This window comes from Phalacrocorax aristotelis, chromosome 10 (assembly GCF_949628215.1).
Source record: "Phalacrocorax aristotelis chromosome 10, bGulAri2.1, whole genome shotgun sequence".
NCBI classification, from domain to species: Eukaryota; Metazoa; Chordata; class Aves; order Suliformes; family Phalacrocoracidae; genus Phalacrocorax; species Phalacrocorax aristotelis.
In genome coordinates, this window is record NC_134285.1 from 4,355,751 (window position 1) to 4,380,098 (window position 24,348).

Genomic DNA, 24,348 nt, shown 5'->3' on the forward strand with positions numbered 1-24,348 from the left:
TGAAACAAGGCTGGTCCCAGGCTTTGCCTCTGTGCAGGGAGCTGGGAGGATGCTCATGCCTCTGGAGGGGTTCAGGGTTTAGGGATTTTTCCATTGGATGCAATTTCATTTCTGGTGGGAGGGGGAGGGCTCGTTTGTGATGTTTTTTTGGCAGTTCATAAATTGAGGGTTGGATCATGAGGAGGATGGAGGGACAGGGCATGGTGGAGCTAGTGGGAAGCCAAAGTTAGCAGCTGTTAGCTTGCAAGGACTGGGGGACGTGGGGACGTGGAGACATGGGGACCATTCAGGGCAGGTCTAAGGGGCTGAGGGCTGAGCTGGTGGTCCCAGCTGCCCAGGGCCGCGGGTGTTGCTGGCAGACGCCAAATGCTCGATGTGTTCACACCTGTTGCCTTGTCACCTTCCACACCACAGCCGTGTCACCCCACGCATCCTCTTTGCCACCCCCAGCGACCTCCCCGTCGCCAGGGGGCGCTGCCCCTCCCGCAAAACGTGTTTTCCCCCAGCGCATGCGTCCCACACATCCCTCCGACCTTCCCATCATGGCGGTGCGGTGCAGCCGCGACGCAATGCGCGCTAACGTCACCGCCCTCCGCCGTACGCGGGGCGGGGGTGGGGGCGTGGCTTAACGCCGTCTCCGCGGCCGGGCCGGGCCGGGCGAGCGCGGCGGTCTCCGGTGGCGGCGGCTGCTGAGGCGAGCGACGAAGGCCGGGGATTAACGGCATCGCACCGAGCGTGTGGGCCCGTATGGGGGGGTGGGTGTGTGCGTTGGGCCGCCGGTTGATTTCGGCGCTGTCGTCGTTTTAAGGCGCGATGTCGAATCCCGGTACCCGCCGGAACGGTTCCAGTATCAAGATCCGCCTCACAGGTAACGGGGCGGTGGCGACGCTCTCTCTGTGTCCCCCCACGCACACACACCTTCGGGCCCGGTTTTTCCCTCCCCTCAGGCCGCCAGGCCGGGGAGGGGTCGTCCGCCCCCTCCCCGGCCTGGCGGCCTGAGGGGAGGGAAAAACCGGGCCCAAGGCGGGGGTTTTGCGGCGGTGTGAGGGGGGGCCGTGGGGCCGAGGCGGCGGCGACCGAGCTCCGAGCGTTACTTAACTTTTATCCGCCTTTTTTCAGTCCCGCTTCCACCTCCCTGGCCCGGTGGAGCCTCGCTTAATTCGTTTTTTCCTGCTCCCCCCTCCCCTCCCTCGGCTGCTTGGGCTGACACAAATCTGGGGGGCGGAGGGCTTTTTGGGGGGAAAAAGGGGGTGTCCTTGTCTCCCCTTCTTCCAGCAGGCCAGGGCACCCTGCTCCTCTGTGGGGTCTCTTTTGCACCTTCCCCTTGGGGGAGTCGCTTTGGGCCCCCCCCCCTTCAGCACCCTGCCCAGGTGTGGGGTGTCTTCTGCATCTTCCCCTATGGAGGGGGTCCTTGTGTTCCCCCTTTCCAGCAAGCCAGGACACCCTGCCCCTTCCTGGGGTCTCTCCTGCACCTTCCCCAGGAGGATTTCCAGGCCCCCCCCCCTCCTGCAGACTGGCTTTCAGCAAAGCCTTTCATAATTTGCCTTGCTTTGCTGTAGTTAATAAACTGCCCCAGCCTCCCATGTACTGAGGGTAACTCAGTTGCTCGTGAGAAAACATGCATTTAGCTGCTTTTAGCTTTTGTGTTTTAGTGTTTTTTTTTCCCCTCGTTTCTCGCAACTTGCTCTCACTTGGCAAATCACAGTCAACTTTTGAAGTTCCTTCCCCGAGCGAGAGGTGACACCAACAGCTGTACGTGTTGTGCCACCTTACGAGAGGCCTCCTGTGAGGGTGCACGTATGGATAAGCCAACTTATGTTGCACCCTGAAAGATCTGGATTAAGCCTTCTGGAAGCTGCTCCGGTCGATGCCGACACTGCTTCTTTAATGGGAAGAGACGCAGTTTCTGCTTCTTGAGACTCCTGTGTGAATTATTAATAAATAAGGCCCAGTCCGGTCATTTAAAGGCAACAGGTGGATGCTTGGAGACCTCTTGGGCTGGAGGAGGCACGGTGCTGCTCCGAGTTGCTGGCATTGATCTATATAGAGCTGTTTCTGCGGGTGCACAAAACATTGTCAAATAATGAGAAAACGGTGCTAGTTAAACTTCAGTTACAGGTTAACTTGCTTCTGGCATGTAACGCAATCAATCAGAAGCAGCTCTTCAAAAAAAAAATAATCCTGGTTTTCTTTTAATCCTTTTCTGATTCTGCACTGCTTGTGCTTTAGGAGACCAAAGTTTGTGAGGATAATATAAATCTGAAAAACCTTTTCTTGGACGTGAGAAAGCTGAAAATATTTTTAGTGTGTATGGGTGATGTTTGATCTGAAATTAGTTTTGTGGAGATGTATACTAAATGTCAACTCAGTCATTAATGTGGCTTATTTTTATGCAAGTCAGACAATAAAAATGTTGTGAATTAAGTAACTTACGCCATGGTCATAGCCCTTCTTCTGAGCTGGAGGATATCATTTGAATAACAGGCAGAAGCTGTTGGTTTTAATTTTAAAGGATGAATGCTGCATCAAAATGCTTTTTTACTTTTAGCATGCCCTAGTCTTTTCTCCTAGCTGAGAACATTTCCTGGAAGAGACTGAAGTTTCGGCTTATTGAGCAACTTGGTGGATTATTTTTTTTACTCTCTCTTTTTTTTTTAACTCTGTTGAAGAAATCTCCTGCTTGCTCAAACACATCTTCTGTTTTTACAAGCATGCAGGCTGGGTGGTGTGACAAAAATTGCTGTATTTAATAAAAAATAAATTGCTTTGGGAGAGGTTTAGCTTTAGAATCATTAGGCAATGCTGTATTCTTGGCTTCGCTGGAGACTAGTGTGCTGACTTACCTGTTTCAAATAGCTGTAGCCAGCATGGCTTTTGTTTTCTCACCTGTTTTGCTACTGGGAGATTTGAGCAGATTTAAGTCGAGACAGAGGACCTCTTCTGTTATGATTTACTACCTGCATTGTGTTTCCCGTGATTAGAAACCATTTATGTTTTGCACTACTGAAAATAGCTGTGTAAACACCACTTAGCCTGAAGGTGCCCGTGAGTGTTACCTTGTGAATGGGGAGTGAAGGGTGGAAGAGTCCTTCATGCTTAAACATATAATTTTTTTCGTGTACATTGGAAAGGTGTTTTTATTAGCAGCATTATGTTATTTACGTGACTATATCGAAAAGTTCTGGATTGTCTGATGATTATCAGAAATGATCTGCCACCTTACACAGAATGGTGTCAGTCCTATCCCGACACAAACTGTAATGAAGTAAAATAGCAAATAACACATCCTGTTTAGAAATATTTAAAAAACTACCCCAACACCTGCAAGTAAGCTGGATGGCAGGTTAAAATGCCTTCGTGTCTCAGGGTTCTCAAACACACTAGTCTATTGTTGTATCTCAGTTTCTCCAAAAGCCTGTTCCTCTTATTTCCCTTGGAGTTTTCACCCCTGCTGGTGATGTAGGAGCTAGAGAGATTCATGGCCTTGTCCCTTGCCCCTTGGAGCAGTTCTAGGCAAAGTAAGGTAAAGCTTCTTGTTAAGTCTGTGGTCTCTGTGTCTGTACTGTCATCAGGGTAGTGCAGCAGTGGTGGAATTACCAAAACGGAGATGGAAATCATGAACTGATACTGTGAGTGCGTGTGCTCTGAAATCTGCTTGGGCTCTTCTGGGTTGGGGAGGAACGCGATCCACGGGCCAGGGGACCTTTGCGGAGCACGTGTCCCTTTTTTACTGATGCGCTTCTCCGAAACCTTTGCTGCTGCAGTTGCTGCTCCCCAGGGAGATTCTAAAGGGTTCATCATCTCCAAGGCTTACACACGTCTCTCATGCTGTTATATCGCCCAGAAGTGCTCATGAAAACTGCAGTCTCATTGTGCTGGGTATCAGAAACGTTCCTGTTCCAGGTAGCTCGCAGGCAAAGGTTGCAGATGGAATTGGAAAGACTGTGAAGAAGTGGACTAAACATGTAGCTTTTCTACCAAAAAAAAGCTGTGTTGTGTTCTGGCTTCATTGGTACTGGCTTTTTCAGCAGGGTCTCAGCTGAGGTGTTAAAAGCTGGCTGGCTGCTGGTGCCATTGTGGAACTGAGAAAAGATTGCGAAGGAAAAGGCATTAGTTTAAACTTTGTGGATCACTTCACAGATGGAGCAGGGAGGGGGCAGGATCTCCTGGGTAAGGTCAGATGGCCGTGTCGAGGACTGATGGCAAAACGAGTTTCTTTAAGAGAAAAGCCGGAGTGGGTATAACAGGAGAGTACAAATAATCATTTCCAAGCACCTCACTTAGCTGCAGTTCAGAGTACCCGGGAGTGTAAAAATGCATTCCTCCTCAGCAGACCTGGCCTGGGAAGGTACGGGGCTGCTGGCTGTTGTTGCGGTTTTGGAGGGAGGGTATAGGTGAGAGCCTCTAGTTGTGAGCAGGAGGAAAGTGCAGCATTGGAAGCATCGGGAAGGAGTGAGGAAGATGATGAGGAATCAGGCAGTTCCTGTGAGGTGAGGGGACGAGCCAGAGGGGATTTGCAGGGGACAAGTTTGGTTCCTGTAGGAAAAGTGGTGGTGCTTAGCAGCGGCAAAGAAAGGGAAAGAGGAAAGGGGCGATGCAGACAAGTATCCCAAAAACCACTTTCAGTTCACTGTAGACAGCACAGTTTAGGGAAGTCCCATCTATAAAACCTGACCAGTGAGTTGTTGGTAAATGGGTGGCTTCGGGTCTTTTTGCAGATACGCAATTGTAATTTAAGGAATACATAAAAGAATACAGCGACTTCAAGTAAAAAAAATAAAATATTATGTTGCCTTAAGAGCAGCGTTCACATAGGGTTGTTATAAAGGCACAGGTTAAACTGTGACCCAAATGTCAGGATGTTTTGCTTCCCTTTCATGACTAATGTATTGATCAATGCAGTCAAGTTAACTGACTGATCAATAACAACACTAATGCTGGTGACCTGGACAGTTTTATGTCCAGTGTTCGGAAACAATGAATATCTGCGTGGGGAAATCTGTAACAGACATTGTAAATACTTCATAGGCTGGCTGCAGTTTTATGTTCATACATTGGAAAGGCTCCGGGTTGCAGGCTGAGAGCGCTGGCACAAGGAGGCAGGGACGGCTGGCCGGTCAGCCCAGCCTGCCTTGGCGTTTGGGATTTAACGTTGAGCCCGTTTCGTGCAATGGGGAACGCAGTGGCAAGCAGCAGTTTAGTAGCTCTGAATTTATCTTGCGTGGTAATCTGGGAATATGCCGAAATCTATGTCTCGTTATTTTCTTCTCGTAAGAATTTTCTCTGCTCCTTGTCTTCTGGGAGTGGGTTGCCTGGTTGTGGTTGGAGCGCTGGGCTGGAACTCGACGCTGAGCTTCGCCGCAGATTTCCTGTGCGATGCTGAGCGAGGCGCTTAATCTCTCTGCCTCTCTTCCCCGTTTGTGTTATGAACTAGTAGCGTTTTTGTGAAGGTAAATTCGTGGCTGTTGAGAGGCCCTTGGAGATGGGGATGGCAAAGAGGCTTGGGACATGTAACCAGGGGACTTTAAGGAAGGAAAAAATTAAATAGTCTTGCTTTCATGGGAGAAGTAGAGAGAGCAGCCTTTGCAGCCGTCCAGCTGGCATCTTGGGCTGCTGGAGCAGGAATCCAAAGAGCAGCATTTTCCTCCAGGCAAGCTATGGGTAGTGAGTCTCCCTTTTTTTTTCCTCCCAGTAAGTCAAAGCTGTGCCAGCACCATTGTCCTGGTGGAAGTAAATTAAATCTCCAAAAGGAGTTTGTTTGAATATCCCCCTCAGGAAGGGAAAGTAGAAACAATAACTACTTTATTCCTAACTTAAAACTTTATTTTCTCAAATTGAATGTCTTCATATAAAGAAATGCAATTTGGGATGTGGTTGTGCAGTTACTTAATGATTTCTTTTTTATTCCATACAACCCACCACTCTAAGAACAGTTTTCTCATCCATTTCCTTAAACAGCTTTATCACGTGTCTAGAATTTTGTAGCATCATACTTTCTTTTTGCGTTGCAAAATTAAGCATGGATTTTGGGGTAATATAAGCAGCGTCTCCAATTTCACAGTGAGGAAGTTGATTTTACACCACGATGTTACGTGTGTCAGGTAGCTCACCTCTTACTGAAAGCAGCTCAGAAACTGCCAAAACTGCTGCTATAAATAAAGAGGAACAAGCCCCCTCGGTTGTTTCTGTCGCTGGCTGGAGGTGTGCTCGGTGGGTCACAGAAGGAAGAAGTACTGTATGGAAATGCTGTCTGTCCATCCATATGTGTTTTGGAGGCTTACTTGGATTGCTGCCCAACTTGAAGCGAGTCCACTTGACACGCTTAACGTTGGATTAATCTGGCTAGATTACTTGCTATTTACGGTTCCAGAGTTAACTACTCGCTCAGCAGCCGTGTTTGTTTGGGCCACGTTGGTTGAGGTAGCTCGATAGGGCGGAGTGGTTTGGAAGAGATGCGGTTGAATCGTCCAGCGTAGTATACTTGCGAGGTCTGGGTATGTACACAGCAGAGCAACTCACTCCAGAAATGAGCGAAGAGGATATTAAAAGAAAAAAGGCTAAGGAGACAGTTGCACCTGCTGTCCTTTTCCTTAAATTAGGAATTGAGTCTGTTTTGTTATGTTTTTGCATTGTGATTCCTGTTGAAATGGTAAAAAATATTACTGTGAAAAGGACCAAATGCTAGAATATCATTGAAAGAAAGCTTTTACCTGTATTAGTGCTTTGATATTTTTCACTAAAGTGATGCTGAATTATTCTCCCAGAGTGAACCAAGCTTGTACTACCCAGTTACTGAAAATGGTTTGTTCTTTCCTACACCAGCAGTTGTGGTGGGGAAGGGAGTCGGCGAGATCTTGAGTCTCGACATACCTGTTGACAACCATTGTGTCGTTTCTCCTGTTGTGGGTCTGTTTAGGTTTTAGGGTATGTCCATGTCGAGGTCTTGCATATAGTCCTTGACGCTCTTGCCAGCACCGGGATGCCTCCTCGGTTGACAATGAGGACAGCACCACAGTTGATCGACTTCCAGCGTTTTACCTTGATATCATCTCACCTTTAGCATGTGTATCGGAAAGCCTGAAGTTAAGCATGCAGGTAGTCGCCATCGAGCACTCGTGTTACGGCTGGTAGTGAGGAAGCTGCACTGCCCTCAGATTGTGATGTTTCAGGTGCTTACAAATGAATTCCTGAAGATACTGCTGCAGTAACTCAAGATGTTATCTCCTTGCTAGTCTGCTGACCCCGTTGCCAAAAATTTATCACCCGCTGCAAGAAAACTGGTGGAGAAAACCTGTGCTCATACTTCAGCTGCTTCAGCACAGATTCAGCTTCTCCATGGAAGTCTTGCTCAAGAATTTAAACTAAGATGCTGGTCTTTGAAAAGCTGAGGTGTGTGCGTACATTGCCTTCTGTTAGGAGGAGCTGACTTTGGGAGGGAAAACCAGAAAAGAGAGAGAGTAGTGATTTCTTAAACCAAGCAGTGAGCTTTGCTAGACCTTGTTTATTAGTATATATCACTTTATAAAAGATTTATTTAAGTATTAATGTAACATAAGAATAAACCTGCACATATGTTTGCTCAGGAAGAGTCAGTAGATCTTACCAGGTTAAGATGCTACTATAAACTTTGCTTCCCATCTCTTTGAACGGAAATGCAGTAATTTCAGAGAGGAGATCCCTGGGGAGATTTTTCTTTGTTTTCCATCTCTATCTTTCTTTGTGAAAGTCGTAAAATACAACAGAAGGGCAGAGCAAAAATGTTGCAAGTTTTTCTTTCAAGTATTCTCTTATAGACTGGCAAGTGCTTTGGGAATATTGGGGGGTATAGGAGCTGGAGGATAGATTTGACGATACTCTAGTTGAATTGGCAGAATAAGCATGCATGCTGTTTTAGAAAGAATCTCTCCACAGGGCTGTAATAGCTTGATGCCTTCCTCTTCAGTAAGTCATTTTTGTCAAGTTAAAGGCCAAAATTCAAACTGGCTTGTTGTCAAGGACACTAAGCACAGCAGGCAAAAATCCCCAAGGCTACCCAATTCACAGCATAGATAGATAAAGCTGGCAGAGCATGGTTTACTTTTCCTCCCCTCCCCCATGAAAAATCCTCTTGCCTGGGTTTGTTTTTGTTTTTGTTTGGTTTTTTTTTTTGAGGATATGGACACTACTACGCATACTAATACAATTTAACAGAAAGCATTTAAATGGAAGGTTTGTTCATCTGTTTTTGGGGAAAACAATCCGTTATTGTTAGGGAGTAATGCTAAAATAATGCACAATCCCCCCAGTGACTGCGTGGTGCTGCAGGCTGCTCCGCCGTTCCAGCTGTGCTCACCTCCGCCACAGCTGGAGGGAGTTGTCATTGGCAGAGGACCGGCTCCAGCATCTGAAGCACAGGCCCTTTATGTTGGCTGTTGTGTGATGAAGCAGTTCAGATGGGTTAAGTTTATAATCCTAAACTGTGCTGTTATGACCATAAGAAATGATGGAAAATCCAGTGGAATTAGGTGTATGTAATAGCTTTCTATTTTGCTATTTTGTTCCCGATTCTCTCGTAAGAATATGCAGCAGCCCATTTAGGAATAAAGGGCAATGCTAAACCACACTATTAACTTCAAGTATTATTGACCACTAGAATACTCCAGGAATATTATGTGTCCCTGAATGTCCTCGCTAATGTGCAGTTTTAGCCACGGTTGGTTTTTTCGATGGTTGTTTCTTTCCCAATTGATTATGAAGAAGCCCTGCTGAAGAAAATAAAATTTGTTTCTCTCTCTCTTAGATAACCTGGTAGTATATTTTTCTTGCAGTAGTTTTTGCTTTTACTGGTAACCCATAGTATGTAAAGAAATATTTTTTGATAGGCTGGAATCTTTTTTTTCCCCTCAAGTTGATGAGGTCTTTCTCGGTACACTTTATTTGGAGTAAAATGGCATTTTTGTATGGGTGAATCAAGAGGAATAGTGTATTCTTTGACCTTGTCATATGTTTGCATTTTGTCTTTCATAAAAAATCTAACCATTTCCTTTAATGGTTAACCAGAATAAAATGCATACGTTCATATCAATTTAAAGTTTCCATCTCTCGTTTACTTCACAAAGCGGCAATTCGCATGTGTTAAAATCTATTCTTCTATTAATCTCCCTAGTTTCCAGGACACTATATTAAAAGCTCTCTTCTGTATTTTTCTCCATAAAATAAAGGTTAAAACCCATTGAAGATAGTTACCTCTCTATTTACTTTGCATTCAGACCAATGTTAGCAGATGCCTTGAACTCTCTTGTCATCATGTTGACTTTTCTTCCTCACACCCCGCCTGTGGTCTGTGTTGCATCCCCAAAGTAAACTGGACATTACGGCAGAAAATTCAGTCCCTGTGGTCAGTGTTTTTACATCTTCCAGTACACAGGGTGTATGACCCGAAAAGTTTCTTGAAAAGGAGACATCTTTTGAAATGCGTGTGCTCCGTTTCACTAAAGGGAAAAAAATAAGCCCAGACTGCATATGAAAATGAACGGAGTGTATGGATTGTGCTGTTGCTTTAATATCTTTTTGGGTTTTTTGACTACACAAGTGCAGAATTCAGAAAAGCATGGAATTTCAATTTGATTCAGACTTGCAGTGATTGATATACTTCCAGAGGAAGCCGCCTTCTTTATCCTTGCAGCTGGCGTGGTGTGGGTTTTTTTTTCACCTGTGCAGACATTTTTATAAGCACGGGGGAACTTCATTTTAAAGTCAGAATTCAAATGCAGAGGTGTCATGTCCTACAAGGGAAAGGAGTGGATACCTCATTGTTGAAAAAGGCTTCTTTAGTGTCAATGGGGAGAGAATCCATTAGATTTGGTAAACTTTGGGTTTGGAATTGAATAGGTGAATGTAAGCGAAAGCTCTGATGTCAGCCTTTGGAGGAATACTTGGGTGAATTTTCTGGGTTCTTGAAATGATAGTTACTTCAGTTTTATGTAGTAGTAGAAATTCCAAGCAGTATCTCTTCTACCTCTTCCTTAAACATCTGCAGAGAAGCGAAGTACTACAATGGGCATGTTCGTATTTCCTGTGTCTGTAAATACCTACTAAACAACAGAGCAGAGAGAACATGAGTGGCTTAGTGGGGAAAAAAGAAAAGCCTGAAGTGTTGGGGCTTTTGGAATTTGCTTCCAGCTATTTCTTATGTGAATAGTTTTTATGCTGTGATCTGCTGATGCATTTAACCCACTCCTAAAATTGTTTTTAACCAGAGTGAAAATACTTCTGTTGGGGTTCTCCCTTCGCAGATGAGTGCTGAAGTACAGGTGAGAGAAGGTTAAAAGGCGTAAGTGAAGTTGGGGAGTGAGTAGATGCCAGCGAGTGGCACAACTGTTTGAATCACGGCGTGGTCCATCAGTCCATGAAGGCACAGGAGTCAGAGAAAGTGTTTGAATTGTGAACTTGCTCTTTAATGGCTTCATTCAACTTGGTACCCGTGTGATGTAACCAAGTCGTGTGATGTAACCAAGTCAAACTCCGGTTTAAACCTCTGCCCCTACACCTTTTCCCAGAGATCCCATAATTCATTAAATAATCTTACATTAAATTTGCTACTGCAAAAGCACAGGCTGTAGGAATAAATGTCTGGCTCTTTGTAAGACTGACTTCTGCACATTGTGCAATAACTAAAATATAGTATGCTTCGTGTACACCTAATATACCATAATAGAAGCACCCATGTCTCTTATTCCTTCTTTCCAAGCTTTTTAGGGAATTGAACGTTAATAGACTTTTTTCAAGACGTATTAATTAGATGTGTCTGTTACAGCACGACAAACCAGCACAGATTTGAGAGTCAGTCGGCCAGACTGCCACCAGCGTGCAACCTCTAAATCTGCTTAGGGTAATGTAATCAGTTCCAATAATTGCGCTGTCGCCAGCTCTTATTAGTAGTGCTTTTACCTGGTCTAGAAGGAGACTTCAACAAACAAAAGAAACATGTAAATGGGTGCTTTTCTGTGTTGTGTTCTTTAGCTTAAAATTAAATACCTTCTTAGAGTTAGAAAGGTCCGTCTGGTAACAGGATAAATAATACTTCAGTATAATGCAACAGCTTGGCTTGGACTTACAGTCACAACTGGTTTTTTTTGTTGTTGTTGTTGTTGTTCAATCACAGAAGTAATTTGACTTGTCTACAAATAATGTTTTGATAAACTTCAATAGAAATTAGCAAACCAGCTATCAAATGGGTTTTATAAAAAGTTGCTTGGGAAAATGGGTTGTAAGTAGTCTGCAATTCAAGGAATTTCCTTTGCAGGATGCTTATCAAGTCTGCATACACTACTTCCAAATTGAACTAGAGCGTAGATGAGAACTATTTTTGATAGTACGGGGGGAAAAAAAAAGCCCAGTTGAAAAGGAGTACCAGGGGTTTTGTATCATTGTCTTAGGATGTAAATCCTACAAGTGTGCAGAGAGAAAACAGACTTGAAATATCAGAAGGAATCAGATTAATGTCTTGTGGTTGAGATGATGCTGGCAGTGTAAATGTGATTGAAATAGTCATTGTAGGAGAGGTGAGTAAATACACTACAAGTCTTTGGACAAACTGACATCTCTTTGATAGTCTGTACACCAAGTAAAGACAGAATGTCCTGCTTGTCTCTGTGATGTTTCTTCACTAGGGTGGCTGTATGAGGCGGAGCAGCTGCCAGTTTTAAGGACTGTCATGCTTCCAGATGCCGATGTAGAGCTCCCTTTTTATGATAGCAGCAACCAAAGACTTGTGCAGGAGGTCCTGGTTGTAGCTGCCAGTCTCTTCAGGGGTGGTAGAATTAAGATGTTGAAAGACCAAGGGGAATAGGATCCTGCAAATATTCTTGTGTGGATTTCTTCTAGATTGGAAAGCTGATATTAATCAGTTTTCTAGGCTTTTGTTGGTTTCACGAACCAGCAGTGTGGCACATGGAAGCTGTCTACGGGTTTTGGGACACGGTGCTGCCTTAGTTCACCATCAGGCTGATGGATAAACTTATAGGACAAGCTTGATCTTCTTTCCAGACTAGAAACTACCAGGCTGAAAATGGGATCACACCTGTCATTCTTCTCTAAATAATTTTTGGCTCTTCATCTGATTTCAGTCAAATTTGCTAAGGAGAGAGCTGTTACGCATACTGGGTCTCCAAGACTCATGGGGATGGGTAGTTTGGTAGAATGAATCCCACTCCCTTGGCCTGCCGGTGCTGCTGGGGGGGCGAGGATCGGTTCCCGGTCCCAGCCATGCAGACAGGAGGTGTTGAAGGGTCAACCTGGGAGAGTGGGAGAGGAGCTCTGAGGTAGGAAAGGGAGAAAAATGTGTGTATTAAGTCCACTGCACACCTGCGGGCAAATCAGGCTTCACGAATTAAACTCCTAATTGCACAACTGGACTGAGAGTGGTTTGGTTTTGGGGTTTTTTTCCCCTTAGAACTTAACAACATCCTGAGGGAAACATCCAGATGACTTTATCAAGCACCTGTAACAACACTCCCTATATGTTGGTTTTGACATAGGGGTTTTGTTTTGCTTTTTTAAGCCAGATGAAATTTTGCGTTAATTTCTTAGACAAAGATTCATCTGCATCCTGTGAGCATGTTGCTCACAGCATCAGCCAATGCATCAACCTCCTACTGGTGTTTTTTAATTAAAAGAACAGCGCTATCACTTCAAATTAGTGCCACATAGCTTATTTTAGCAAGGAGTGAAATGGTGTAAAGGTTTTTTTCCTATGAAAATTGTTTATTAAATTTTGCTCTCTCTTGGTTCTATCTAGTAGTTTGTGATTCAGTGCTTGGACAATATCAGATTCCTAGGTGTGCGAGTCCTGTTAGTGACATGTTTGCAAATAAAAGGTTGCTTTTAATATCTCAACTACTAGACAAATAGGAATCACCTTCTTAAACAGAAAGAAACAAACACGGTATTATTTTATGGTTCCCACAAAGCACATGTTAGCTTGTTTTCAAGTGCATTCCCTGTGTTGGGATGGTAGTGAAGAAATAGGTATTTGTGAAGAGATGTTTTTAATCCTGTTCAGTGAAATTTTTAGGCCTCTGTTACACTAAATTACTGTGAGAGCTAGACCGAGTGAGAATTTTCCTCGTACAGCGTTTCATTTTATCTGGAATATTAGCACTGTTAACCATCCATGCGAAATGTAATGTATTGAATCTATTTAATCAATTTAAAATGGAAAGCAAACATCTTAGGCTTTGACTGAACCAGCTGTCCTCATGTATTGGGTTTTTTTAAATATTAAGTTTTGGGCTTTGGATGTGTTAATGTTGTAGTTTGATAAAGGACTTCTTGTTTAGCAGAACTTTCTTCGTATTTTTTGTTGCAGGATCCTGCAGCCGAGTGGTGTCACTTGCATAAAATTCTATGTCTGAATATGAAACGCATACATTAAGGTCATATAGGAAAAGGCATGGTATCTTTTCATTCGAGCTCTGGTTTGTTTATATAATACCTTTGATCGAGGTATCTCAAAGCAGTAGTGGCATTATAATTTATTGATGTAACGGACACTGACATTTTGTACAAGGGAAATAGGAAACAGTTGCTGTTGTAGGCAAAGTGATGAATGTATAATGCTGAGAAAATTGTCACCAAACATCCTGGTCAGAATAATGCACTAAAATATTTTCATCAAGGTCCCATCCTTTGTGACCGGATTCACCTGGGATTAGAAAGGGGCCTTCCTTTATTGAGTAGCTTGCAAATTGTTCTTAAAAAAAATTGCCCCGGTGGGGCGGGCCACATATGTTGCTGTTAAGCCACTGTTGAGAAACTGACTTTGCAAGGGTTTATTTTTTTTAATTTAAAGAAAAAAATCTTTGCTAGAATGCTACATGCACGCTGTATGTTATCTGGTTTTGTTCTAAACTCTATTTTTATTTTGCGCTCTCGAATCCAGACTGTAACTAAAAGATTCCTGGCATCTTTTGGCTGGCGACTTAGTCAAGGGCACATTTCATCCTGCTTTCAGGAAGATGGTTCCAGCCTTTCTTGAAGCTGCTCCAAAGGAAATTTCCTTCCGTAGCGGATACAGTGACAGCGAGGGAAGTCACTGCTTATCGTCCAAAGGCTTAGTGACGTCCTCTTGCTGTTGTCGTGTGCTAGCATGCTTAATCTGGAAACAAATGGAAATACTTAACATAGCTAGATGGTACAAGATCAGGGTTGGAATCACTCTGTATCCATGATGTTAGTTCTGCTTGAGCTCACCCAGCTCACGAGTTGGTTGTTAGCAGGATGGTATGGATAAATGTTCTATGGGCAAGAAGAGAGGGACTGTGTCAGTGTCCGTAGGCGATAGACCCCTCTCCCAACTAAATCGAAGGGTATTTGCCATCACGGATTGGTTTTTCTTGCCCAACCATAGATTGCCTCTAACCAGTCTGTTTGTTTTGTTCTTCATCCCTGGTGACTGTCAGTAGCGCTGGGCTGAATAAACAGAGACTATTGATTGAAGTCATTAACTTGGCAGTTTAAATAGATGCTGTCCTATATAATTAGAACAAGGGAGTAACACATAGGCTGATACGGCTTTATTCTGAATAAAAGCCTTCTTTTCATGAAATCTTGTTTGGTGCTATTCAGCTCTCGGTTTTGTGCCTCCCGTAGGTCACGCAAGAATTAGACGTTTTGTTTAAAATACCTAAAGTGAAGAGGATGGCTTTGCTTGTGTAAGAGAGTGATGACACTGATATAATGGGGATCTGCTGAACTTTGATACTAACTAGAAATCATGTGTGGAAGAAAGGGGTGCTACCGTGAGGTTGTTGGTTAACTACATCCAGCTAGAGCATGTCTTGGGGAAGAACACTGCTCCATATTGCCTCCGTCTCCAAGCGAGCAGCATTGCTTCCAGCTCTGAAGCAGTAGCTGGGTTGGATTGTCCATCTCACTGCTGCTCAGCTGAGAGAAACACGCCTGTTAGATTTGGATGTTTATACTCAAACACAATGGGTGATTAATTATTTCTGAAGGAAGATGTTTCCTTTTAATGGCTGCCGTCGTGCGATTTGCCTGTCAGCCTTCTAAATCATTTTAACATTTTAGATAGAGCACGGCCGTAAGACACATGGAGTGTTTTGCTCTGTGTGTGCTGGACTCATTGAAGATCCGTTACAGACGACTGGCGGTGTAGTGTGAACACACTGGCGATGAGCAGCGATAATCTCATTAATATATGTGCAGCGTGCGCCTGCAGACGACCTGGTGCTCCTGAGTCACGCCGCTGTGAGCCCCTAGAGAGCATGCGAATTCAGCAGGAGGATGCACGCGTATTGACCCACATTTCCTCGGGCAGAGCAGCAGTCACGTGCATCTCATTGCTTGGAAATCAGATGAGAACTGATGTAACTTGGTTCATCCAGCATTTGCATGACCCGAGACAAAGTGCTTTTAGGGATTTACCGCTTGTGTGACTAATGCGTGATTAGGTAGACTGTAGAGTGCGCGTACGTGCTTCTTGTAGACAAGATTTACCATATAACAATGGCAGCATCAAAAAAGTCTCTTATGCATCATTCTCTTATTGCAGCTTTTAAATAGGACCGGTTATTAAATCAGGTTTTTTTTTTTTTTCCCCTCTACGTAAAAGCTTTCATACTAATTCCTCGGAAAGGTTGTTAAAAAGGGATGTTTTTCCTGCAACAGATGACAAACATCCTATAGAAGAAAATAGTGACTCTACTGGGATTAACAGAACAAAAGTAGGTGAATGAATGATAAAAATTTAGCTTCCGAAAGCTATTAATATCTCTGTAGTTGCAGTCTTTTTTTGGAAAAAGCCTCGTTTCTGTCCTGTTCTCCTTTCCCCTCTACTTCCTTATTCCTGCACATACACAGGCACCCCACCACCTTCCCCATTAAGGGGTGCCACTGCTGTCACCTCCTGCTCCCTGCGCACCCCCTGCGAGTTTGGCCGCGCTGGCGCGGAGCCCAGGCTAATAACCCGAGAGGAGCTTATTGACTGGCAGGCGTCCAGCGCCGCTGCTCACCTCTTAGCATCGGTGCCCCTTGCAAATACAGTCATGCCTGTGCTGCTTCCTGGGCTTTTTCATTTGTAACAAGGAGGGTTTAAGCTGAGCTCTATGAACAAATTAAAAAAAAACTGCATAAAGAAGGCAGAGAGCGGTTTGTAACATCTTGGGCAGATGTTGAAAGAGATTATAGCAGGCTGAATAATCACAAAACAAACTACTGAAGGTTTTAGAGTTGAAAACTTCCAGGAATTAAAAACAATATTCTAAAGCAGCTGATATACTTTATTCAAAATCAGAAGTGATGCCAAGAATTTAGTTTGTGCAAACAGTTTTTCTTTCCTCTTCCTGAATTTGAACTTTACACCTTCATTTTAGCTTTTGTATTGGAAATTCCTAAAGTAATTTCTCCCTTTTTGTAACTAAGCACTTAATCAGTCTGAATTATTTTTTAAATTTTACCCAGACAGCCAAGGTGTCGTTTTTCCCATTTTTTCGCATGTGCCTCTTGAATTGTCTGGAGCCTGATGGATATAATTTGAATAATAATAATAATGAAGGCACAAATAGGCATGTGGCTGTATTTTGTCAGTACACAGAGGTGCTGTAACAGCCTCATGGTTAGTGTTCCTGCAGAGCACCAGTCTGACGGTGGCGGCTGCAGGGGACGGTGGGGTGGCTGTGCCCATACCAACAACCGAGCTCTGCTCAGCCCAGCTGAACGCACGTGGAAAAAATACTGGATAGTGCTTTCTGTGAAACCCTGCTCTGTTCTTAACATACGGTGTCAGCTCTGTGTGACAAGTAAAACTGCTCACTTCCCTTTAGTACAGATTTGCTACAGGAAGGTATCCAGGTGGTATTTTGAACTCCTCTGGCTTTTTTGCAGTAATAGCTTTACTCGACTGAGTATTTTTAAAATAAATGCAGTCTTCCCACTCCAGTAATCTGTACTGTCTGCTCTGTATTGACAGCAGCTGAAACCCAGGAAAAGAACGGAGGTTAAAACTGGTCACTAAACATCACATGTACAAGAGCTGGTAACAAGGTAATGATCAAGAAGAGAAGCCAGTAGAATGTTTTAATTCCGTCTAGCTTGGGCAAATCCTACGCTTTTCCCCATGAGACACTAAAAGCGTTTATACCTCAGTACTAACATCCAAGTTAGGATCAAAACTTCGTTTATTGTGGGCTATTAGGCTATGCCGCTTCTTTCCAGCACTAGCTCCATCTTGATGATCCATGTGTTTGTTATCCTCGGGTTGATAACGGCAGCCCAGGGAGCTATGGGAAGAAAGAAGTACTTCTGAATGAATTCCAGCTGGTTCAATTTTTGGCTGTCCATTCGCTAAGTAGCCTAGAACAAAATGAACTCATTGCTGTAGGCTTTTGTACACTGTTAACTCTTCACTGAATATTGACTTTCACCGCCCTGATTTTTAAATCTGAGCTTGCTCTCAGACTGTTCAGAAAGCACTGCTCCATCTCATCTGTTTGTTATCATGCTTACCGCAAAATGAACAACAGATTTGCAAATAAGGAAGGCAAAAGCTGTAAGAGCATGAAAAAGTTCCTTTGGCAGTGAGGCCTACGGCTTTGAAAAGCTTTGTATGACAAGACTTGAGGCTTTTTATGTTTCTATCCAAACATGCCAAAAAGCACTCGGCATCCCTCAGTTAAAATACGAGCATGGAAAACAGCTAGACGCACTAGAAATTAGGGAAAGTTTGTAAGTCGTTTGTAAACCCGAGGTATGTGGTTTTAGGGCAATGATATGGTAGTGATGCCTTGCTTGAAAGAAAGAATGCTTTTCATTTACTTGCAAAAAAAATTTGGGGTGTTGACGGTGCCTCTTGAAGTCATCCGGTACCTGTTGGAATTTGCTCTGGTAGCAGTTACTGAAGTTGTTGGCAGTGCTAGAAGAGGGGCTTGGTAAGTGCTGTTCTTTGCAGGAGCTCTCTGGCAACTGCTTGTTAAAAGATTGTCTAGTTATTAAAGAAATGCAAAATGAGTCTGAGTTTTACTCAGCTTAAGCCCGGTGTGCCGTTTTTACTGAGGTTTGTTCTTTTCAAGTACCTAATATTCTATTCTTTTTGTGTGGAATTTCTGTATTGGAGATTCTTTACTCAAATGTTTCAGAATGAACAGAGAAATGTAGATTCTTGAATATTGTGACCATGGTGGTCATCAATGTTCTATACATTTAACTGCAACCCCTAAAAATTGCTCTGGCAAAATTTGTTGCTTCTTATTCTCAATGTTTTTGAATTTTTTTCAGGTTTTTTGTTTATTTGCTTTTTGGTTGTTTTGGTTTTTATTGTTTGGTTGGGTTTTTTTAATCTTGCTGGGGGTTAATTTCAACATCAGCAGCCTCCTAGGTCACCTAAGCAATTCTCTTGCCAGCTTCCCGGTCTTGGTTCACCGTGCAGCTTTAGTTTAACACTGAGTTGAGCAGCCCTGCTTTGACCAGAGCCAAACCTGTATATTTAGCTTTAAGGCAATGTTCCATGTGAATTGTTTAACTAAAGCTCTCCTTCTGATATTTTTAAGCCCTCATGGGATGAACTAATAGTTTACATAGTTTACAACTTACACATAACTTAACGCCATTCATTTTTTAAATAACAATGTTCTTGCTTTTAAGCAATCTACTTAGCACTTGATGAAAACCAGACATTAATTTTGCACTGTTTATTAAAATACCCCCATTGGAAACCTTTTGTTCCTATAAAGTTGATTTTGTACCTTATTTAATTGCAGTAAGATATCAAAGAAGCCAAATACTGGTTCTGTCTGGAAAAACAAATCGCAGTTCTTAAATGGAGATTGAGAATGTGTTAAATGGCATTCGTTTTTCCTCCTTTACAATAGTGTTTAACATTCAAATTGCTTTGCTGAAATATTGACATTATCTGTACGTGAAGGGCTGTAAATACCAGCCACTCTTTGGAGACACAAAACATATGTTTAGGTTTTAAACTGAAAAATCTGCTTCATTTTAGCTTGGAAGTTTTAGACCTTTAACTGTTTGACAGAAATTCAGTGTTTCTATTGAAATGTTACTTGGCTGTATCTAGTCAAACTTTGCCAAGATTCTCAATGCTGAGGTTCCTGCTTTCACAGGTTTTACATGTTTTGCAGTGGAAGGTCGGACTCTTCTGCTTTCTGCAAAACAGGCAGATATTTTGAGGCAAGATAATAGGTTAATGTTCATATGTATATGAAGAGAGCTGGAGATAATATTGGGGTAGAAAGTGCAAAAGTTGTGTGTTTAACTATAATTTCAAACCTGTTTTGCTCCTTGGATAGGACCCCAAGGCTGGATCTGTTTTAATTGGTATGATCGCTTGGGCTTTCTACTAATTCTAGGTCTATGGTAAGCATCCACAAATGTGTTGCTTCTGGTTTTGGTCTCTTGTCCCGTACTTTTTCCTCCTTTATAAAGCAGCAGAGAGCAGTTGTGCAGGTTTTCTTCCCCAACTTAGGAAATTAATATCTTGTAAAAGCTCAAAGTCCATTAATTGGATAGTGTTTCGGGGGGGGGGAAGCTGCTGTCAATATAGAAATGTACTTGTAACTCAAGTCTCACAAAATGGTTACAAAACATACAGTTGTAGTAGCGGTATGGGTAGCCCCACAGAGAATATCCAGGAAGAATTACAGGTTGGAAGGGAGCTCAGGGATCATCTAGTCCAAGAAGGGGAATCTAAATTTCTGTGTTTTATAGTGAACATAAAAGGCTTTTCCAATAAATATTATGTGCTGAATTAGTAAGCAAATTATCAGCTGCACGGGAGAGTCCTTACAAGCTTCTTTTTGGTAATGAAAATAGTGTTTAACGCTTTATACATTTAACTTACGAAAGTGGAGATCAGAGGCATGTTAAATTAAACACACCTACATTAAATGCTGACTGAGCAGTAGGCTCTGCTGCAGAGGGGCTCTCATTCCCTGTTAGAGGAGTGTCAACTATTTAATATGTAATTTTTGCCTAGGTGATGTCTCGAGCATTTGAGGGAATTTTTTCTAATTTTGCTTAGTAATTTGGTGTTGTTCATCTAGCATTTTCCAGAGAAACAAATTTATATGTCTCAAGGTTTGGACAGGATTTCTAGAAAGGGCTTTTTGTTTACTGGGAGTGTGGGAGTAGGGCTAGGTTTGAGCTTGATCCCCAGCGCTGCCTGGGACCTCTTGTGAGCAGTGTTCTCTAGAGTATATGATCCTGTTAGGTATTGAGATTTGTAGAGATTTGAAAAAGGTGCTTTGAAAACTCCAAGCGTTAAAAGTGCAAAATATTTTTGGCAATCTTAGTAAAATTTAGTTTGGAATCTGAGTTATGAGTGCATGTGGGTGGAGGAACATGTTTTTCATGCTTTAGGAATTTTTTTCCAGATGCTTTCTCAGTGCTTGGGTAACTATAAAAGCTAAGTATTGAGACTTCAGCATGGATTAATTCCTTAGTTTTAATGTAATTTTAAAAAATGGAGCCACATAGTTTTGTGGCGTGTTTTTAACTTTATTATAGCGATGATGTCGCACAGCGCACGTTGGTGTCTGTTTCAAAATGTGAGCACAAGTATGTGCAAGCTGTGCAGATAAGCTTATCTTGATAGACACTACTTGCTTGAAAATATGAATTATTCAATGCAAGCGTGTGTGGTTGGAGATACAAGAGGTGTAAGGGAAGAAATCCAGAATTATGTTGATCCCAGCAAATACAACTTGCACAATGGAGTGGAGTAAATGTAAAATGCCATTTGGTATTTCCAGAAGGAATTTTGTCATTGAAATTGTTTTGTTTAGCTGTCAGCTAAGAGACTGCATTTGTACCGAGAACAGGATATTATTCTGTGCGCCTTTAACAGAAATTTTGAGTTCTTTCTAGATATTTCTGTCTTACTAGCATATACAGAAGCTGGCACTGTAGCTGATGCCTGAGTGTATACTTTGTTTTCAGAGTTAGGAGACCATTTGTGGGCACTTTAACAAAGGAAAAACTTGACTGAATTTGGGAAATCTCTCTATACAAAGTGTTATTCCACTTAGTTGTGGTTCTCTCAGATGTGGTGGGGGGGTGGAGGACTGAGTTTTAAAAACCATACAGTGGATATAAATGACTTGATGTTCTGTTAACGTTTTCTCTGGTAAACTGTAATTGATAGGGTGTTTTTTTGAGAATGTCTGTAAAATGGAGATAGTAATAACTGACTTAACTCTTGAATTCCAGTTCTCTAAGAAAGTGGTTGTGTTTTGAATGTATTGGGAGACAGTCTGCAAAGAAAAGGTATGAGGATGTGAGGGAAGACGGTGCTTCAAAGGCATCTTCTTGATGACAGAGGAAGCTTCACCAGTTACGGTCTCACTCTTGCCCCTGTGTCTCTGGCTGCATTTTTTGCAGCTGAGCAGTCACTGTAGGGCCAAGAAGAAAGGTTAGCTGAAGGTGGTGAAGCAGCAGTTTAGGAAAGGTTTGCCCTAAAAAATAAACTTTTTTTTAAAAAAAAAAAACACCAACCAACCAACCCCCAAACCTGGAAGTACAATTTGAGCGAGGAATAGGAACTTAATGTGGCTGGAATTTGCCCCGTGGTACACGGGACAAAGAAGTTCCATGGGCAACTTCTGCGTTCAGAGCTGAGGGCATGTCTAAGACTCAAGTAGTTGGGGGTGGTTGGGGTTTATGTCTATTGAGGAAACGGGAGACTGTGGAGAGAGTATGAGAAGATTCTTGGCCTGGATTAGAGGAAGACAGAGCGAAGTAGTAAGAAAACTGATGTAGTAGCTAGGATTTAATGAAATATTTAATCTGGGAGGTAGCCTTTATCTCAGGTGTTTGTTATGGGTGAGCAGAGGGGTAGAAGAGAAAGAAAAGTTAGAACAAGGGATAATTGGATGTGTTATTTCCACCTCTCTGATTTGTGTGCCTTTCTCTGATTCTGTACATCAGCATTAATTCAGCTTCCTATTGATCTCCCTTTTTTTAATCCTGCAAAGTTCTTCAGCTAATTCCATAACTCTTAGTGTTTCTCCAAGTTTTACATCTCAGCTCATTCTTAAACTTGCCTTTCTGGTCTTGTGTTGCACACAGTCTCAATTAACTGGGAATTTAATGAGTCTTGTTCTTCTGATAGTCTTGTGCCCTTTTTTTTAATGATTTATGCTACTGAGGGGTACATCAGCCCTTGCTGGGGTGTATATGAAGACCACTGAAGTTGGTCTGTGCCCAGGAAGATTTTTCAGTTTGAGTAATTCTTAGGAATCCTGGAGATAAAACTCTTCTGCTTTGTCAACTTGATGGTGTTTGCACTATAAGGACTGACTCTCATTTGTGATGGATTTCTGCTTAGGTAGGATGGAATTTTGATTCCTGGCTAAGTAGATACTTTAATGACATGTTAATGGACTAATAAAAATGGCTTTTTCTGGGTGTGTGGTTTTTTGAAGATCTCTTCAAAGTTGTCTAGTGTTTACAACTGGCTGCACGAAGCCAAGTTCCAACCCACGAGGAAAGCATGCCTTGAAAAGAGGCTTTGATTTTTACTGCAGCCTACACAAAAGGGCCACAAAAAGGCTTCATGTATCAAATCTAGCAACTCTTTGAGAATTGAGGTTTTTTTAATGAAGCATTGCTTTAATCTGGTAGTCAAGGTCTGTTTTAGCATGAGTTCAGGCAGAGTCTTCCAAAGTCAGGGCATGATGTACGCTGGTCCTGAAGTCTGAGGGGATCTTGGAGGGTTTTTGCTTGGCTTATGTGTAAGATTGCAAATCTCGTTGGCACCACGATGCTAGAATCATTATTGAAGGCCTCTCAATGTACGCGTCTGTATAAAATTATTTCTGTACAGATAATTGATTTATCTGGCAAATGTAGTGGAAGACTTCACTTTTGTTTATCTTTTTCTGCATGCTAGGCGCTGCAGTGGTTCAGATTCAGTTACTGAGAAATTAAAGCAGTCCATGGATTTATGCGTTTCAGTCTCAAGCAGACAAAGAGGAAGACCAAAAGTATTCCTAAAGCAAACAAAGAAAGGACTAGAATAGAAACCTTGGCCTTTGTGGTGACAATTTAAACTCCAATTTGTGAATACAGTGGTGTATTTCAGTTCAGTGATGTGGCTAGCTGTAAAGAAACTGCATTTTTACATACTTGGTACCTTCAGCCATCTTTCCTTTCCCATTAAACCCTTTCTCTTGTACCCTACCAAATATAAATGATTGGCACCCTTAAAAAAAACCAGAATACTTAAAACCTTCATGGGTTGCATAGTAGTAGAAATAAAACCAGACGTTTATCTGCAGGGAAGTCTCATTTAAAGTTATGTGCAGAGAACAGGAATTGGAAGCAGAATCATTCATAAAGACGGTTCAGAAGGGGTGGCTTGTGGTATTCAGAGTATTTTCCACAAAATATGCCGAACCGTTTGGACGAGACGTGATTTCACATAACGGATTCAGCAAAGATTTTAATTGTGGGCAACAGCACTTCGGGGCGTTAGAGCAGCATGTGGTAAATAGCTGATGTTTGCTTTTTTCTTTTTTTTTGGAGGCTTTTATACACGTCAAGCATGTTATTTTTGCCGTGCAGCCTTCTGAAAACTGTTTTCAGAATGGCAGAATTTTTTCTGTGGAAACCAGACTGTAAGCTAGCGGGCACGGGGCCTGTCCTGCTCCTGCTGTTGTACGGGAGAGCTGGAGCAACCCAACCTCCAACGCAGGTTACCAGCTTCACGAGTCAAAAGCTAGGCGGACTTTGAAGCATTAGAAGAGATGTTTCCATTACTTGGATGCATTGCATCCAAGTAAAAAAAAAGCTTTGCAGCTTTTTTATTTTTCAATGGTATGCAGTACCTTTACTTTCATTTTATGTCATGATCTTTATTCTTTTCTCCTCCAAAGCCTCAGTGTTGTTCTTTGCTTCTTGCTTATATCTTAAAACAAACCAACCAAGCCATGATGCTTTTAATGATTACGCTACCTATCGCTATGATTAAAGATCGTCTACACAGAAGTAAATATTAAGTAAAGTCCTTTCTACGTCATCAGCCTGCTGGCCTGTGTTTACCTTCTGTCCGAAAGTAAAACGAATGTATCCTGGAATCTAGCTGCCTGTTTGTACAAGCACAAATGATTAACTTGGGGTGTCAAAGGGAAGGCCAAAGATGGCTGAAAGGTGTATTTGCTAGAGTGGTTGTGTGACCTTCCCCTCTCTTTCCTAAGGAAGATATGGGCATACTGCTGGTTTGTCTTGTCTTCAGAATTAACTTGAGTACTAAATTGAAGGCCATCGTTAGCTCAGATCCTATCCATGTGTAAAAGTCCTTAATTTGAGCAAGGAGGCTCTTACCTTTAACTCACA

At 42.5% G+C, this 24,348-nt stretch overlaps 1 protein-coding gene across 5 annotated transcripts in view; it reads left to right on the forward strand.

The window, feature by feature from the left end:
• The first annotated feature begins 625 nt into the window (after window positions 1-625).
• Window positions 626-24,348, forward strand: part of SMURF1 (SMAD specific E3 ubiquitin protein ligase 1) — a 47,518-nt gene continuing 23,795 nt past the window's right edge. For 4 of the 5 annotated variants that reach the window (XR_012662450.1, XM_075104814.1, XM_075104815.1 and 1 more), the window contains exon 1: window positions 630-868. Coding sequence is in view for 4 of the 5 variants with exons in the window: in XM_075104814.1 (XP_074960915.1) it covers window positions 814-868 (55 nt within the window). In the remaining variant the exon portion in view is untranslated. Of the gene's footprint in view, window positions 869-24,348 lie in introns of all 5 variants that reach the window. The other variant, XM_075104816.1, reaches the window with a different exon arrangement.